Consider the following 18831-nt stretch of genomic DNA (forward strand, 5'->3'; position numbering starts at 1 on the left):
TGATATGACCCGTATCACAGATAAATGTGACTTACTTTGAAGTTTACAGCCAACCAAAACATCATTTCAGCTGACATACTGAAGATAAAATCCAAGGTACCTCAACTGAGTCAGTTTTAGGAGACCGCCATCCTCAGTCCCTTGTTTTTTATATACTGTACTACAGTCCTACTTTGCAGTCCAAATGGCCCATTCAGTTTTAATTGTCCTTGCCAGTGTAGCGCTGTCTCTTCCCTTAATTGTAAATCCTGAACTTGAAAGGCTGCCTAAGCTCCTCCATCTATCTTACGGGAAAATCATTTCACATTTTTCCTGTCACAACGCCGCCCCCTTGTCAGGTCACATTAATTTCTAGAGCCCTCAAAAAAGGAAAAGAGAAAAGGAAGAGCTGCCATTTGTGGTTTCCATGTCATGGCAGAGCTGCATCAGGACATCTGCTCTGCCACTTGGTGGGACAGCAAACTATTTAATGCCTTAATCCGCCCTAAGCTGTGGCTGGAAACCCCCCGGTGACTGTCGCATGCTGCACCAACAACAACCCGCTCCATTCATCAACCTAATGGGCTTTATATTTTTAACCCTTGCCATTTATCAGGCTGAGGCAGTGTGATGAGGGGAGAGAGGAGGATCAAATTCCCTGTTGCCTGCTTCAGCTCAACAGGGAAACCGTTGATTCATGGTCTCTCGTCCTTTTCGCATCACTCTTTTTCTCTGCTGTCTTTTCCCATCACTCCCTGCTGTTGTGTGCCTGCTTTGTCTGTTCCCTTCAAGCATCCTTATTTATTCTATCAAGATACCTTCATTTTTCCACCTCACTCCCCGTGGATGTTTTCTGCACCCCATTCTTCACTGGTATTCCCTCTCCGACACCTCCCACTCTTTTTTTTTCCATCTTTAATTTTCCTCCCGCTTCTTCCTTACTTTTCACGCCCTCTCACCGCATTTGCCTTTTTGCCTCTTTCCTCACTTAATTTTACTCATCCATCTCTTCCCTGTATCTCAGGACTTTGGGGACGATGGCTCCCTGTACATCACCAAGGTGACAACCATCCACATGGGAAACTACAGTTGCCATGCCTACGGCTATGAAGACCTCTATCAGACACATGTGCTCCAGGTGAATGGTCAGTAGTGGCTCATTTCTTACTTACAGTGGTGATGTGGACAAAATTCTGGGGAAAAAAATTGATGGCATTTATTGTTTGGATATCATCAGGAAGTTGTCTTGCTGGTCCCACATCAATTTAGTAGCATAACAATGATTCCAAAAGTACAGCAAAGGTCATAATGAACTATCTCAGCAGCAAAGGGTATCAATAGATGTAAATAAATAATAAAAGCCCGAACAAGTCTAAAGGTTTTAGCTATACTAACAAAACTATTTGTAACCCTTAAAGCAATTAGACTGTTATGAGACTGTCTAATTGGGTATCACTATAAAAAATTAAATATTAATATGTCTTTGTTTTCAGAATGTGTCAGAACCTAAGTAAATGTGACCTAGGTGTTGGCACAGTTTGTTTGTTGCATCATTTTTTATCTGTCTTGTTAGTCTGTTTATCTGGAGCTAAGGCTCACCATCGAATAATGTTCCCAATAACTAATCATTCTGTTCAGGAAGCTATTTAATGAAGATTTATCTATTCCAGTGTTAGTCTAGCAAACATCAGACAAATAAAAGTGTTTGCCTGATGAAGAATAAAACGCAAAAGATATCCAATTTAATTTCATATATGACAAAAAAAGGCAAAACTCAAAGATGAAGTATCTTTTAAGCAGCATGGTTCATACAAGAGCTTCAGGAGACAAGGGCACACGGAGCATTGCATCAAAGTAACTCTTGCCAAACAGCAAAACATAATTTCATATTAGGCTGCAAATGAAATGTGAGTGCATGCAGCCTATTCAGCTGATTCTGTGCAGTGGATAAAAGCTACTTACGTTGGTATTCATTTAGAAACCAGCAGAAACACAGAACACCACTGAAGTTATCAAAGCACTGCCTCACTCATAATAATTACCTAAATTAGGGTATTCGTCTCTGCTACTGTTATACTTTACTCAACATCTCTCGAAAGAAAAACCTGCGAGAAAGTTTAAAGCTCCACACCTGTAGCACAACAAAGGTGACCCCCTTAAACTGTGCTTTTGTTTTTGAATCTGAATGTGAGACAGGCTAACGTGGAATACAAATGATTAAACTAAGCCTCTTCCAATCGAGGGATCACAATGGGTCCTTTTTTTGTCTTGTTTTTGTTTTTTTGACTTGCTAATTGAAAAGAAATACAGTTGCATTGTGGAATTGTCGGAAAAAAGGAGGGAGGGGGAGTGATGTGAAGGGAGTCATGGAGACAGACAGGGGGACTGAAGGGCGAGTGATCAGGAAAGAGCAATTACCAAATGTTTGTGTTAGGGATTCAAGGTATTTCAAATAAGATATGACAAGGTGAGATAAGGTGCAATGGAAATGAGCCAAGTGCCACATTATACTAAGTGGGCGGTTTGTATCCTGTTGTGCTTTCTTTTCTTTGGTGAGAGGAATGATGATATTGCAGCTTTAGTATTGGTGAAGTAGCCGTGGCCGTACCCTGTAGTATGACAGTATAAGAGAGGTAGATATGAAATCTTTGACATTAATAATGTCAAAAAGTTAAAAACATTATTAATGTTGAAAGAAGAGAAAGGGTTGGTTTAGTTAAGTACTGTTTTGGTAATGAAACAGAACAGTTAACGTCACAGACAGATGTGACACATACAGACTATATTATAGATACTTTTGGCAAGAAGAGGCCTGCTGCATGCAAAAGAAGGAGTTCATCATATGTGTATTTTGTAGGATGATAAGGCAGGTCATTACAATGTCTGATTTGAGGTAAACAAACAATACTGTGCAAAAGTCTCAAGAAACTCTTTTTAACCTTTATACTTTGTGAGGAAAACAACACAGAGATTCGGTGATTTATTCAAACGTCTGCAAACATACATGGAAACACGTATATAAGGCAAAAAACAGAGTTTGGACAATTGTAAGGAGCGTGGAAGTCAATACCAAAACTTGGAAGTCTTTAGGAATTGTTCTCCAGGCTTCTTAAAAGACATTCAAAGCTCCTGTTTGAAAATTGGCTGAGTTCTGTTGTGTTCTCACTCAAGATGATCCCACACTGCTTCAATAATGTTGAGGTCCAGGCTCTAGGGAGGCCAATCTATGACTTGTATTATTCCACCCTGCGTTTTTCTATCCAGGTATGCTTTTACTTCATTGCCAGTGTGTTTGGGATCACTGTCATGCTTAAAAACAGAAGCTATTGCTAATCAGATGCTTTCCAGATGCCACTGTATGGTAGATCAAAATCTGATGCAGATTTTCTATATTGATAACTCCATTAACCTTGACAAGATCACCAACACCACTGCCTGAAACACAGCATTGAGACCATTGCTAATGAGGCTGGGCAAACAGTAAAGAGATCAAGTGAAGGGCCAGATGTCAGGTCTTTGCTGAATTTGTTTCCTGTTTCTTAAGAACATGACTTTCAGATACTGATCATCTGCTGAAGATGATTCTTCAATGTGCTGTAAGGACACACTACACGCCATGCCAAAATATGCCAAATATTTAGATATTTGAATCATCTTATTGGCCAAAAACACTATTTTTTTCCTGTCAAACTACTTTGTCATTTTTCATAGATTCAACAAAAGAAATTATGTTCTTTAACAACAGGCTGCAAAATAACAAGAGTGCCTAAGCTAAATTTTCTGGATGCGTAGACACAACACTGATTCATCCCTCGAGTTACTTGCCTTTTTTAAAAGATTACAAGAAAGTCTGGCTCCTTGAAAGAAAAAGAAAAAGAACCAAAGGGTGGCTCGAGACTTTTGCACAGCATGTTAAACACAGGACCAGGAGAGAAAAAGAGCTATAAGGGGTAACATTTTTTTTTTAATTGACACAATTGTCGTGTCTTGTGTTTTTAATACAAATGTGTTACATGAGTAATGAGGAAAGCTGAATGGGAGAGGTGAGTAAGCTCCTGGAGGAAGGGTCTGTCAGAATTTGACAGCTTGCCCACGGTGGAAAATGTGCAAAGCACAATAATCCAAAAACAGCATCTTACCTGTTCATGTAAACTATTACTTCATATTTCACTTTTCCTCCTCAATTTCTCCACATCTATTTACGGCTCTTTCTCCAAAGGAGGTGGTAAGTGGTACATACGTCCGACATCTATTTCATGCAGGACTCAAGCTGTAATAAAGCAGCCCCAGAGCTCTTGGATTCTTGTTATTTGTGAATATATTCCATGCTGTGGTGAGACAAATTCCTCTCTGCCCACTGTGCGTGTGGGTGTTTGTGTTATATTCCCCCAGGAGTTACGGTCTACCAATGAAACAGTGTGTAATTATGTTTTCACTTGCCGCTTTACTATTTCCATTTGTATTTTTTGGTTTTGTGTATATGCGTCCAGTCCCTCCAGTGATCCTGGTCTATCCAGAGACACAGGCTCAGGAGCCCGGCGTATCTGCCAGCCTCCACTGCCACGCCGACGGCATCCCAAATCCCAAACTCCTTTGGCTGAAGAATGGCATGGATCTGCAGCCCAGATCCTCCAAACAGCTCTCTCTCATAGGTGAGTTTTGCAGTGTTTTGCTATCAGCATATTTTGTGCTTTAGTGGACTCTATGTGTCACAGCTCGGTGGTAAAGTGATTTCTTCCAAGTGCACAATACGCAGCAGCAACAGTGTACAATGGAAAAAGCATAAATCTTTATAAATCACCACAATGTATAAGACTAATGAAAACAAATCTTGAAACTCAAGCTGCTATTTTATACAAGCAACTTTTTTTTATTGAAAACTCAGTGGTCCCACTTGTCCACAGTAATAATTTCTCATATACTTTCAGTTTGTTTGCATTCTGTACCACTGTGATGAAACCATGATTGCGGTCGCCCTCTTTCACTACGTCCTTTTGCTCCTCTGACAATGTAAACATACTTGTTATTAGATGGTGAATGAGATGGGAGATTGAAGATAAAAAGAAATACACTGTGTGACAGAAGATGGCAACAACTTATTTGGGCAAGAAGGCTTTTTTGTTTTATGATACACTCTCAATATCAGAGAGAGGAAGCACAACTTCCCTTTTTACGGCCTAGTTCTCATTAAAGGAAAGTTTATTGGCTGTGTGTGGGTCATTACCTATGGTAATAGCCTGTTATCAACCCTTAGACACTCAAACAAGGAGGTTCTGCAAGGTTCACCACCGTATAAACACTGCAGTAGCTGCTGTTTCAGATTTACCAACTAATATGGGCAGCAGAAAGGGGCAGCAGCCCTATTTAAAGTGATCATTTGTACTTATTCAATAAACAACATCTAGGTAAGTGAAAAGAATAGCATGGAAAAGCAAATAATGTAGCGCAGAGTTCCTTTTTTTTAATCTGGCCGTGGTTGGGGAGGAAGTGATCAAAGCACAGGAAGAGTAATTCATCATTTTATTTCCGCAACGCACTTGTATTGATGGGAGTTTAATAAAGATAATATAAAGTCTTGCCCCATCCTCATTTTTTTCATAGGTTTCTGTAAAATTTGAACAACGCACTGACAGCTGATAGTAAGAAGTATTGATTGCGAGCCACAGTTGAACTGTAAAGAAAGTACTGCAGTGCTGAAAACACTGTTAGAACACTGCCTCATATTTTCTGTCATTTAGTTTGTTATCAAACAGGAAATGCAGGGAAATCTCAACATGTGAGATTACAGATAATTTCTCTGACCCAGAAGAATCAGTGGATTTTTTTTCCTCTTTTTTTGGAGTGTGTGTGTGTTTCTGTGTGTGTGTTGGGGGGACCAACCTACCTTGTTGGTCAAGGGTAGCTTATTAACTTAAGCTGCATTTGTGGTAACTGAATTGAAAAAAGGCATATATCTGAATTGTTTAGCAGCAATTATAAGGCTACAGAGCATCACGATGGAAGCCGATAACACATTAAGTGAGACCACTGATGACTTACTATCACTGTGTGTGTGTGTCTGTGCAGCCTCTCTCATGTCATGTAACCTTTTTTAATTTATTCTTTCTTACTTGAGGTTGAGCAGTTCACTTGTGGTGTGCAAAAATGTAATACAACAGTGAGCTAAAAGGTGCTTTAAAGCCCAATAAAGCTAACAGGAGCTGCTGAGTCAGGTGACATGTCCTATTCACCTATGCAGTAATCCTGTGGGGAGCCGTTTAAGAAAATGAGCTCGCTTCAGTTTAAGACAAACCCGGTCACATCATCACAGGCGCTGCAAACATGCAGAGGATATAAACACTCATTTAAGTGTTTGATTCAGTGGTTTTTAATAAGAATTGATCAGAACATCATTATGAATTAGAAGTAATTAAAGTGCTGTCTCATTCCATGAGACGTTAGAAGTGCTTTAAGGCACTCTCACTTCAAAGCATTGCACACATTTCCTCCGATAAAAGAGAATTATTATCAGAATCCAAAAGACATTTCACTAATGTGAAAAGCTTTGCATCAATGTCTGTGTTGTTGTTTTTTCCTAACCCACTGGGCATGAATTAGAAGGTTAAGATGAAGAACAGTTGTTTTTTTTCTCTCTTTTTTTAACAAGCTGTGTGCGACATTGCTGTTTATGGATTCTATAGAAAGACCTCCATTAAAAATGCTTTAAGTTTTAGCAGGTGGAACACATGATATCCTGTATATGTGAGGAAAAAGGATGGTGCCTATGTTTGATGTTATCTAAATGTTATGTCAGGTGATGTATAGAAAGGGGTGAAAATGAAAGCTTGCTTTAATGTTTTAATACATCCTGGATTGTAAGATCTCCACTGTGACAAATTCCCCTCGTGTGATCAATGAAGTACTACAGGAAGGATCAGAGTGCAGCTCTAGATCACAAAGCTACAGCATGCCACAGCAAACATCAGAGAGCTCACCTCTGATGTTGACTTTTGTCTCTAAACGTCACCAGCATCACCTGTCGCTATCGATTCAGAATATGATTCTGAAACTTGAGAGCAACAGTGTTGTGCTGCATGTATGTGCTCATGTATGTGCAGCAGCATACAACCAGTAAAACTATTATAGTAAATACTATAATTACGTATCTTAATTAAAATAAATAGCAATGTGCTTTACTTTTTAAAAAACTTTTTTTAAACAATAAATGTGAAAATTCAACAATAATTATATATTAGCAATATAAAATATAATTATGAGATTGTGCATACTGGTTAATTTACGACTACAGAAATGTAAAAAAACAAAAAATTGGTTATTACCAGCACTAGGTCTGGGCCATATCATACAGTTCACCGTTATACCGGTATAATGTTGGGCAACAATAAGAAAATGAAATATCGCGATAGAATATGGGTAAAACGCACGTGCGCAGTGCCTTTGTTTTCATACGCACATGGCGGCGACGGAGAATGAGAAGGGCGAAAGCGAATCGTTGAATGAAACGGATGAACCAGAATTGGTTTGTAAAAATGCTGCAACTTCAGTGGTGTGGAACTGGTTTAGCTTTCGTCCGTCAGATACACAACAAAGCACTATTTTTGGTAGAGCATGCTAGCGGGCCGTCGTTATTACCGTGTTTTTTGGAAAATACAGCACACTTAAAATCAATCCTTTGTTTTTTCTGAAAATCGACAGTGCCCCTTATAATCCCGTGTGCCTTATGTATGAATTCTGGTTGTGTTTGCTGACCTCGAAACGATTTTATGTGGTACACGGCGCTCGAAAATCTGTCAAATGTTTTAGTACGACTTTGCTAAGCTACGAACACGCACCGCTTGATGGATTGTCGGAGCATTACGACTATCGTAGGCAGGAGCCTCGCGGAGTGATACGTACTGTGCTTCAACATAATGTTACTGTATTGTGTGTGTATAACCGCTTTTTAAGTTTTGTGGATATTAAACATGGTTATGCTGATGATATGTTGGCCAGTTTCCACTGGAAATGCCTTTTGGTTAAACTGTCAGCAAGGAATTTGCATTTGCACTGTTAAATTTTTATATAACTTTAATGCACATAAAAAACAGCTGCTTGTTTAAGTAAAATACATTGATGTTTGGGTTTTTCTTTTTGCACTAATAAAGTTGTGGAGTTGTAAAGTATTTTGTCTAGTGTCAATTATATCGTCAGTTATATCGTTATCTCAAATTTTCAAATGTATATTATGATAAATATTTTTGGTCATACCGCTCTGCTCTAACCAGTACTGTTAATTTAGGACACCTGTTGTTTAAATCTTTGGATAGTGGGATAATAAATTTATATTATTTTGATTGAATACTATTTAAATGTATTCATCAACCACAGCGACCAGATATAGACCGGAAGAGAGTCTGACCACGTTGTACATGCTGCTACACTGTAGCTACAACGTCTCTGATTTCATTGAAATAAAAAATGCCTGTGGACACAAGAATATTGATCAAACTCTGTGGGGGGAGGGTTATAGCTCCCGGGTGTCTATAGTCTCTATTCCCCTACACCTTTGAGGACACATTGCTTGCATTAAACATTGTATTTGGTTGATTGTGCTCCTGTTAGATGCACGCCCAGCTTCATCTCAATAGTGTTTTGTCAAATTACTCTATACATATATTCATGATTCAACCACAGAATTTTAACACAGTGGAGATGTCGAATTTGTTGACTAAATTTAAAAGTTTGTTTTAAAAAAATAAACACTCTGAATATGGTTGTAGTGTGTAGTAGCTTTGCATCAGTAATGTGTATACCTGTTTGGTTTTGTTTCCTCTCTTTAGCGAACGGTAGTGAACTCTTTATTGGCAGCGTCCGCTATGAGGACACAGGAGCTTACACGTGCATTGCCAAGAATGAAGTGGGAGTGGATGAGGACATCTCGTCTCTGTTTGTTGAAGATTCGGCTAAGAAGACTCGTAAGTCCTACAGAGTCACAGTTCACTATTTATGTAAGAAGTCAATATTTGAATTGATAAGAGTTACTCTAAAAGAAAAGCTTAGAAAATAATATTTTGGAAAAAATGATTGAAAATATTGTGAATGGTGAACTGAGGTACTGATGACACTGAGATCAGAAACAACACTGGTCACTTTGCCTGTTCGCCTCCCACTGCTGCTCATGTGGATCCACTACCTGCAAGGTTACTGTAAAGGAAAAGGACTCTGCTGTTTAAGCCAGCAGCCAAGTATATTTTGATTTTAAGCTTTTCTACTTGTTTAAGCCTTGGACAGGTGGTGTGATAAAGAACTCTTATTGTCTTTGTGCTCACAAAGCGTTTTGATTGCGCTTACAGTTACAAGCCTGACTTCACCTGGATGCACTGTCTATATTGCTGCCTCTTTAAATGTTCAATAGAAAGGAAAGGCAGGAGCTTGATTTTGACGAGAGCAAAATGCTAATTTTGAACAGTTTTGGGGGTTTTTTTTGGTTGTGCACTTACTAATCGTTGAGAAATCTAAGGGAAGTTAGCACAGCGATACCTATTTATACAGACTAGGCTAGAGCAAGACTAACATCATCCACAATAAACGATTGTCAGATCATCATGTGTAATGAAATAAAATTCAGACATGTAATAAAGACATAGTACAAACAAATCACAGTCATTTACCAACATGTGGACAGCTAAATAAGCTTGCTGAAATTTGTCCTGTGCAGACAAGCGTCAGCAAATGCTCCATGCATCTCCTAAATTTTTAATGCACGAAGTGGTGAACCTAATAAGCACCAAAACTGCTTTATGTCAGCTGACAGTGAGCCGATTCCCTATGCCTTCAGATGGTGGAAAAATATTAGACCAACAGTGAAGCAGCATTTCAGCAGCTGCACTTTAAAGCCACATTTCTTTTACAGTAGTATTAAGATCAAACACAACACTATATAGCTCTGTCGTATCCACACCAAAGCAAACATGGCTGAAACCCCAACATCACCTCCCTGGTCAAAACTGATTGTGAACAACAGTAAAAACTGAATCGCAGACAAACGGATGTTGACTTTGTTTCCACGTAGAGAAGAGGTTGCATCAGAGCATCATTAAAGTGAGAAGTACAGTAAAGACTAGATTATTGCAAACCATATGTAATTAGTCAGCGACATATGGGTTGTCGATGGCTCTGAACATATGTCCACAGAACATCTGTCCAAATACAAGAGACAGACTAGTATTACTAAGCCCTGTTTAATTTGTGGCATCATATCCTTACAATTATCCCTTCCCTGTCCATGATTTCAGTATCATAGACTTATGAATGCTCTTCTTTTTTTTTACAAGAAGTTGATTACCTCAGTAGGGTAACTAGATGAATGAAACTCAAAAGGCTGTGGGTTTGAGTCATACTCAAGGTGAGATGTTTCTTCTCTTCTCACTGTTCATATCAAGTGATTTTGTTTTCTCATTTTATTCTAATCAATAAAAAAGATAAGAAGGTAGAAAATAATAAGTAAGCACAAACTTTCTCTAACCCAAAAGCTAACAACAATGTCTAAGCTTAAAATTGAAGACATAACTCAAACTGACGTTGTGGTAACGTTTTTGCAAACTTTCATTTTGAAACTATTTTTCAGCAATTACTAGACACTGTGAAAACATCGCCAACTATGTTTGCTGAGACAGGGTGGCACGGATAAAAGATGAATGTCAGGCACAATAATCTCCTATTTGAGCCCATTCTTTTTTATAGTAGGAAACAACAGATTTTATGGGAGACATCAAAAACTCCATGCCAGAAGAATACAGTAGCATGTAGGTTTGTGTCTGTCTGTAATGTGTTTTCCTGAGGTTGATTCACTGAAGTAAAGAGCTGCTCGTGGAGAATAGTTCAGTCAGCCTATCCAGGAATAGGAACAATATACCAGAAGTATTAGCAAAATAATCATGCCTGCAGTTAAGAGATCCCCCTCTGTGAACACACACAGCAAAGCAGTCACTTTGTGAGATTTTCAGACCACTTTTGCTTTTCAAGCACTTTAAAGAGTTTCATTTTTGTTCCTAATAAACAAAATTGCTGTTTTCTCCTATTAATCTGTACTTGAAATACCATAATGACAAACTGAGAACATTTTGCAAATGTATTAAAAATTAAAAACTAAATTCTACAGAATAAAGTATTCAGACTCTTACATATAAGAGTTGTGGGAGGCTGCTTCAGTAGCCGTTACAGCCATTACGTTGGCTAAGTCTATGGACGTTTGCAGTTGGCTTAGTCCTTCCTTCCTTATCACAACCTCTCAATCTCTATCAAGTTAGATGGGTGGCGTCTGTGAACTGCCATCTTTAGGTCTTCCCTCAAATATCTTATGGTGTCTTTGAGTTTTGACCAGGGCGCTTAAGGAATGTCAGGTGTTTCACTCAGACTGGTATCTATCAATCTTGCCTTTACAGCAGAGCTGCAACATGAAGTGCTTCTGAGACTGCCATCCCTTAGGCAAGATCATTTATCTCTGTGAACACTTCTGAAACACTTAAGACTGACCTTTTTGTTAGTCCATAAAATTGAGTTTAAATCAATTTAAACATTTCAGTTGGTACTGTCAAGGGATATAGTGAGGTCAGTGACAAATGAAAGGCAGCAGATTAACTGTTTAGGGTCCAAATATACTTTATCTAGGACAATTAACTTTGTCCAAAATTAGCTCTTTGTAATATGAACTCAGTGTTTTTTTGTTGTTGTTTTTTTATGGCTTCCAATGGGTCTTAAGAGACTGACAAAAGTCCTTTGACAGAAATCTGTGCATTTTCTTGTTATTTATGACAATTTCATGCATAAATATGCAAGCTGATCATTTTTCTTTGCCTCTGACTAAAATCTCTTTGGGGTCATCTAAAATGTTTCAATAAATGTAAAAGCAGGTTTTATTAGGTACTACATTTTTTTATGGAGTAATCTCAGTTTTAAGCAGGTTTAACCTATCAAATTAAATACTTTAGCTCTCTGTAAAATTTTAGTCTTTCATTATGTTGCATCATTTGACATGTTAGCAATACCTAAAAAGAGATCCTGGGTCAGAGAAAATTAAACAGAATAATTGATGCCACGTCTTCTCTGAAGACAAGAGTTATGTCTTGATCTAAGAGGAAGCATGACCTGTCAACAGTAGTGAGGAACATTTTGTATTTGTCAAACATAGTATTTTGGATCGACATGGCATGACAGAACGTATCTCCTGTTTCTGAAGACATTTTGCTAGGTTGAAATAATATTTTTTTTCTCCTTTTTTTCTCCATTTCCTTTTGCTCAATGGCTGATTGTGCAGTTGCAAACATTCTGTGGAGAGAAGAAGGTAATACATAACACTTCTCAAAACACTTTTGCATTCTTGTGAATAGGAAAATGTGATGTGCATGTTTGTAGCTCTGCAGGGCCTGCAGCTGGATAGCTATGATTTACCAAGATGTTTGCCCTGCTGTCCAGAAGATTCAGAGTTGTTTTGTTTCCAGCAAAACTTTTCTTTAAGTTTTCCTCCCTTGCATGCTGAAAGTGTTTCATCCTTTTCTTAGTGTGCTTTCTAACATTTTTTTTTCAGGACACCTAAGGGGAACATTTGCACAGAAGCAGGGATTTTATGTATTTTACAAATAATACCACAGACCCAGCATGGTCGCTGCAAGAAAAACAGCCTTGTGATTTTCAGCAGTATATAAATCCATCCTGTATTTATGGAATAAATATTATTACCACATCAGCATTACCACAAGTACGTGCATTCTAGTAGCAGTGCATTGAAAAACTTACTGTGGTTTAGAATAGAATACGAATCAAATCTGGGTTTTTTGTATACATTGCTACAAAGTACGTTTACCACAGGACTAAAAGAAGTCAGAGTGGTTTAGAATACAGTGTAAGCTCTTGAACTGAAGTATTTGTATCGTGTTAACAGTGGGGGTTGTAAGTGAGCAGATATTTTCTTTCGCTTTAATGACTCATTGCATGTTTATGTTTCATTTTTTAAATTGCTTAGCAATACAAATGATCTGATACCTCACAGCACTTTTGTGCAAAAAGTAATATCTTAATAGTCTAACAAATCAATATCAACCACTAGTTTTTGTCTTTGCATACAGCTTGCATTTATATATGAATGCAATGTGTTTAACACATTTATTAGACCACCACCCACTGAAACGTTTATGCCACAGTTTCTTTCTTTATCTTTAAGTTTATGTAATGGTTAAAAAAGTGATACAATTGACAGATTTATTGCTAAACTATAATTATTTTTGGGCTCTATAATTTTTCATATTTGCTGTTTTTACAAAAAGCAGACAGAATAGTAAAGCACATTAATATTTTTTGATTAAGATATGACTTTAATATTTTAGTGATTTCTTTATGCTTGATTAATTTCTTCTAATTTATTAGGTGGTCTAATAAATTTGTTAAGCACTGTATATATGTGTGAATAATGATATGTGAAGGAGTAATAATTTGTTAGGGTTAGGGAACATAGGATTGCTGAGTCCTTGCTAAGTTTTTAGCTGCTGTTTAGACTTAGCAGAATACATGTGAAAAATTGTGTTTTTGATTTATGTCTCTTGCTGTATTAGACTGTGAACAAGTTGCTGACAGGATCCTTTATAAGCGCTGTCAAACAGCTGGCAGCCACATACTGCCCATCCATGCTAACATGCTAACTGGCGTCTTGTTGTGTCTCCTCTGGCAGGAAAATTTTAATGCCAATCACAAATGACAGAAAAGATGGGAGTTGGATTTTTTAAATTTGACTTTTGACAAGTATTTTGACAATATGTTTTCCTGTCCACTTGTCTTGACTTTTAGGGCTAAGTGTGGGAAACATGTTCTACGTGTTTTCTGATGAGGGCATCACTCTTCTTCAGCCTAGTGAATGTGAAATACGGAGACATATGAAGCGGACAGAGAGGATTGTCGCTACCTATGTAAGTGCATGTGAATTTAATAATGGAATAAATTCAATAAGAAGAAAATACACAAAAAGTGCCCATTAGCTAATGAGTGACCTATAGGTGAGTTTCAGGCTTCCTCTATATTTTACTAAATAGATTTCAGGCTGGTGGTGTTTGTCTTTTAAAATCAAATTACGTGTAAGGTAGAAGAATGCCACTCAGTGTGTTCCCCATCACTTTTTTATAGTAGGTGTGGCATGCATTCATCATGTCATGGTACAACATAAAAGTATCTCGCAGTCAGTAAAAAGGTATTAGTTTCTTATACCATAATACAAAGAATGACTATGAGGTACCAGGTGTTTATATAAGGGAAACGTGTAATTATCTTTTAAAATCTCAGGCGTTTTGTCCTTTAACTTCAAGATCTTTGAGTATAGGGAGTAAATCAGGATACCCTTTCATTGTTCTGAAACCAGAAAAAACATCAAACAGAACAAACAAACTAAACATCTCTGTAACTGCTGTCAAAATAAAAACATAATGCAGCAGTGATTTTTTTTTTTTTTTTACTTGACCAGTGAAGAGAGAGGACCCCACACACTGTAAAAGGGTCCCACCTTCTCCACATGTCTAACCCTTTGCAAATTTGGTGAGAAAGAACATTAATTCTGTGGATTTGTTAGCTTAAAGGCTAGTATGCAGGTCTTAGTAACCCATCTGTACTTGATAGCACTCCACTAGAAACTCAGGGCAGGGTTAGGTTTGGATTAACAGCCTTGCCTTTTTTTTATTACATGTGTGATATTTCAATAAGATATTTAATATTATATTTTTCTAAAAATGTGTTGGATTTACATGTGGCTAATAAGCATTTACTTAGGTACACAACAGCATTGTGTAGTTGCTGCAGATGAATCCTCTAGGGGTGAGTTTTGATTATCGATTTATCGCTTGGATAATGTGATACTGATTCATTAAAATCCTGAATCGATTTTTAAATATAAATTTATTTTGCCCGAAACGCCAGAATCTCAGGTTAAACCTCCCAAAATTTCAACAACTGTGTTTACGTCTTTTTTTGCGCTGGATTCTGAAGCTGCAGGTTTTATCTCTCTCCAAACAATATTGACTGAACCAGCAGCAAAAGAAGATCCAAACTATGCTTCACATTTCGCTTCACATAAGCATCGTCATGAATTCCCTCTTACTTTTGCTGTTTTATTCCACAATATCACACTTCCTGCAGAGCTCTCTGTCTCTCTCTCTCAGGAATAGTTTCCCATCTAAAAATCTCTGTTTTCTGCATTATTCGCTTGCTTATTACGCACCAGTCTACCGTTGTGTACAGCGCTGTCGGCCGCTGTTTTTTTTGGGGGGGGGGGGGGTTTTTGAACTTTTTAAAATTATGCAAAATTGCAAAATGCTTAGCTGTGTCTTTAATAAAACCTCTGTAACTTTGCTCTGCTTCACTTCAGCAGCATCAGGTAATGTTCAGATGTTGATTAATGGTTTTCTTTTGTTTTTGTTCTACTGCAGAATATTTTTAAGGCAGTTATCTGCTATAAAAAGCCAGGCCAGGAAAATCTCCTTCATGTTTTTCTGTGTTTGATTCTCTGTTACTTTGACACAAAGTTGATGCTTACACCTCTGATGAAGTCTCACAAGTGTCAGCTTTGTTTTTATAGATATAAAAATATGGATATGTACTGATAAGTGATCAGAATTACAATATTTCTGACTGTCGGAGGCAAAATTTCCCCGATTCGAATCGAATCGTGGATCGAATTGATTCGATTCTAGAAATCAGTGACGATACCCAGCCCTAGTATCCTTCTGCTTGTCTGGCACAAGCAATCATGTCACATTCAGAGTCTGTTAAATCCTATTTCATTCCCATTCTAATGCTCAGTTTAAACTTCAGCATGTCATCTTGGCAATAACTACATACCTACCTGCACTGACTTACTGTCATGTGATTGGCTGATTCAGTATTTGTATTATTGAGCAGTTGAACAAGTGTAACTAACAAAGTGGCCAGCGAGTCTACATCCTATTCCCAAACAGCTCACCAGAAACCTCATGGATAAAACCTTGAATTGTATAATTTAAAATGACAAGCAGTGGATTAACACTAATCATCGATTCTAAATTCAAAATGCCATTTAGCTTTGCATGCTGTTTAATATAGATGCTCATCTTTTAGTAAACTATGTCAGTAAGTATATAGTCAAGCCAAATTATAAAAAGTAAGTTATATTTAAGATATATTGTAATTATTTAATTAATTTATTCCATTTTTTGAAGTCCATTCTATAGTTCTTCATTTCAGTCCAGTATGAAATTACCACCTAGATCGAGGCCATCCTTCCTCCTCCTCCCTCTCTGATGTCATTGGATGACTCCTCAACTGACTAAACATAATAGGATTACTCATGTCCATTAGTCAACAGCTCACAACTACAGAGCATATAGACTATATACCTGGGGTTTTTAATCCACTAGAGAACATCCTTTTCCTCGAGCAGGGCGCTTTAGATGGTATAAGTTCTTGTTCTTTTGAGGGATTTGGGTTTTACAGTAGCCTGTAATTGTATTAGAGATCAATACAAACTCAATAGGCCATGTGTTAGCCAGTTCCTGCTATAAACAGCAGTTTCTCCACTTTGGTGAGGTGGAGAGGAGGTGGCAACTCTGGGAACACAACCTCTGTGTGTGCATTAATGATTACATCAGTATAGTGTAAGTGAGGGAGTCTGTGGATAGTTGTCTCGTCAGCAAAGACGGTGGACTTACAGGGCCTGCAGGAGACATATGTTGAGTCAGTCGATATTTAAGTGAAATTACTGCAAAGTCTGCCCTCTAAATGTTAAGGATACAAACACTAGTTTTCTAAGAGAAACATCCAGAATGACTAATAGTTGTTACAGATGCCATTTAGACAATCATTAAAAGTATAACTGAAATAAAGCAAGCAGTAGTAAAGATATGCACCTTTGTGGGGCTAAATGCTAAATAATGTGCTTTGTATTTTTTAATTTAAATAATATTGATGTTATTAGTATAGTCAAGACTTAATTGTCAGTTGTCAGAGTAAATAAAAGCCTGCAAGATCTCTTTCTTGTGTTTTTGAACTGTTTTCATTTAGAATGGTCAGCTGTATTTCAGAAGGTTTGGCTTCTGAAAATTGGATTATTTTTTAACCATTTTTTAACCATTTTCTATTATTTCATAAAAGGGACATGGTAACATTAAAGGGGAAAAAAAGAAAGGAATTTCTTTTTTTACCTAGCAGTAACCATGGATGAATAGTACAATAAAAAGCATCACAGTCCTGATCTTAAACACACCAGTAAATCCTCCCAACCTTTTCCCTCCTCTCTTGCTCTTCTCCTCCTCTCCTCTCCTCTCCTCTGTTGGCTCTTCCCAGGAGGAGATGTGCCCTAAAGGTGAGGGGGTGTCACCTCAACACTGTGTGTGGTCCTCAGCAGTCAACATCAGAGATAAGTACATCTACGTGACCCAGCCCCTCCAGAGCCGAGTGCTGGTGGTCGATATTCAAGCACAGAAGGTGGTGCAGGTGGGTGGAGCAGGTTATAAGACAGGCCTGTCACAACACACCAAAGACAAATATCCAACATGCTAAAGGGTCATTTTAATTTGCTCCATGCTGCTAACTGCTACAGATACTAGTGCTAATGTAAGCTTGGTAATGTAAGGAAAATAAGGCCTGCACAGAGTTTCTCTAAGCCTGGGCTCTGGTATGTTTGATTACAGTCCAATCCCCTTAGTTAGCTCAGCATAACTGATCTGATCATTAAAATCACCAAAAACTGTTTATGTACTATTTAAATGGAATTAAAACAAGTCTAATATTTTTTTCCTTTAATACAGAGTCCTATATGAGAAGGTCTAACTTCACTGCTATACAACAACATGTCACTTTTATTTTCTTCTCCATAGATCTTTAGGACTCAGTCACATAGGCCTCAAGATCATTAGCAGATGCCCTGGCAACCTCCCGTCATCAGACAAATATCTGTATTTTTATGATTGCCCTGGTCGCTAGCATAGTGCAGTGATCACCCATATGTTGTATGGAAGATGTTTCTGTAAAGAAGTCAGAAGCCTGGTGTAGTAAGAAGTAAAAGTACCTTTAATGCAGCATCCAACCAACTGTCCAGACTTTCTAGATATTGTCAAGCTTTTCACAATTTCACTCCACCTTGGCAAATAATGTACAGTGGGTCCCTCGCTATAACGCAGTTCACCTTTCGTGGCCTCGCTGTTTCGCGGATTTTTTTGGTGCAATTTTCCATGGTCTTTTTTGTTTGGTTTTGTTTGTTTGGTTTTTTTTACAGCGCATTGTGTTCTGCGTCCTGATTGGCTGTAGACCATTGTCAGTCAGTCTCATGCCGTGTCTCCTGTACAGTACAGAATGCGTTCAGCTTGTCAAATTTTTCTACGAAGATTTGAACTTTGAGAGTGTTTAAAAAAGAGAGAAAAGTGTGAAAATGTTCATGCCTGTCTGAGAAAAGTGTATAAAGTTTGTAGTGGGGGGTTTTAAAGCCTTAAAACATCTATGATAATTGTAAAAAATAAAGTTGCCTACTTGACGGATTTCACCTATCACGGGTTATTTTTGGATCGTAACTCCCGTGATAAACGCGGGACCACTGTACAAGTATTTGCACACAAGTCATCAGTAACAGTTATCGTGGATTAACTACTTACTGTACATATAGAGCTGGCAAATCATAATGTGATGGGCATTTATTTATTAGCGGGGATACATTCAAGCAGAGTTACACTATATGTCAAACATCACACTGTGAGACAAACAGAGTTTAGACTTGACACACTACTGAACTGCAACCAATGTAAGAAGCTACATGCAAGGTAAAATAAATCAAATGCACTTCAAGGAACAATATGGTGCCCAGGTGGG

The 18831-nt window shown here is 37.8% G+C and overlaps 1 protein-coding gene across 1 annotated transcript in view; it reads left to right on the forward strand.

The window, feature by feature from the left end:
• The window catches only part of fstl4 (follistatin-like 4), a 213864-nt gene that overhangs the window by 178442 nt on the left and 16591 nt on the right, over positions 1-18831 (forward strand). The window contains exons 8-13 of the mRNA XM_063487535.1: positions 1004-1124; positions 4470-4631; positions 8799-8933; positions 12275-12301; positions 13798-13916; positions 17314-17463. Coding sequence (XP_063343605.1) covers positions 1004-1124; positions 4470-4631; positions 8799-8933; positions 12275-12301; positions 13798-13916; positions 17314-17463 — 714 coding nt within the window. The remainder of the gene's footprint in view (positions 1-1003; positions 1125-4469; positions 4632-8798; positions 8934-12274; positions 12302-13797; positions 13917-17313; positions 17464-18831) is intronic.

Source organism: Pelmatolapia mariae, linkage group LG10_11 (assembly GCF_036321145.2).
Source record: "Pelmatolapia mariae isolate MD_Pm_ZW linkage group LG10_11, Pm_UMD_F_2, whole genome shotgun sequence".
NCBI classification, from domain to species: domain Eukaryota; kingdom Metazoa; phylum Chordata; class Actinopteri; order Cichliformes; family Cichlidae; genus Pelmatolapia; species Pelmatolapia mariae.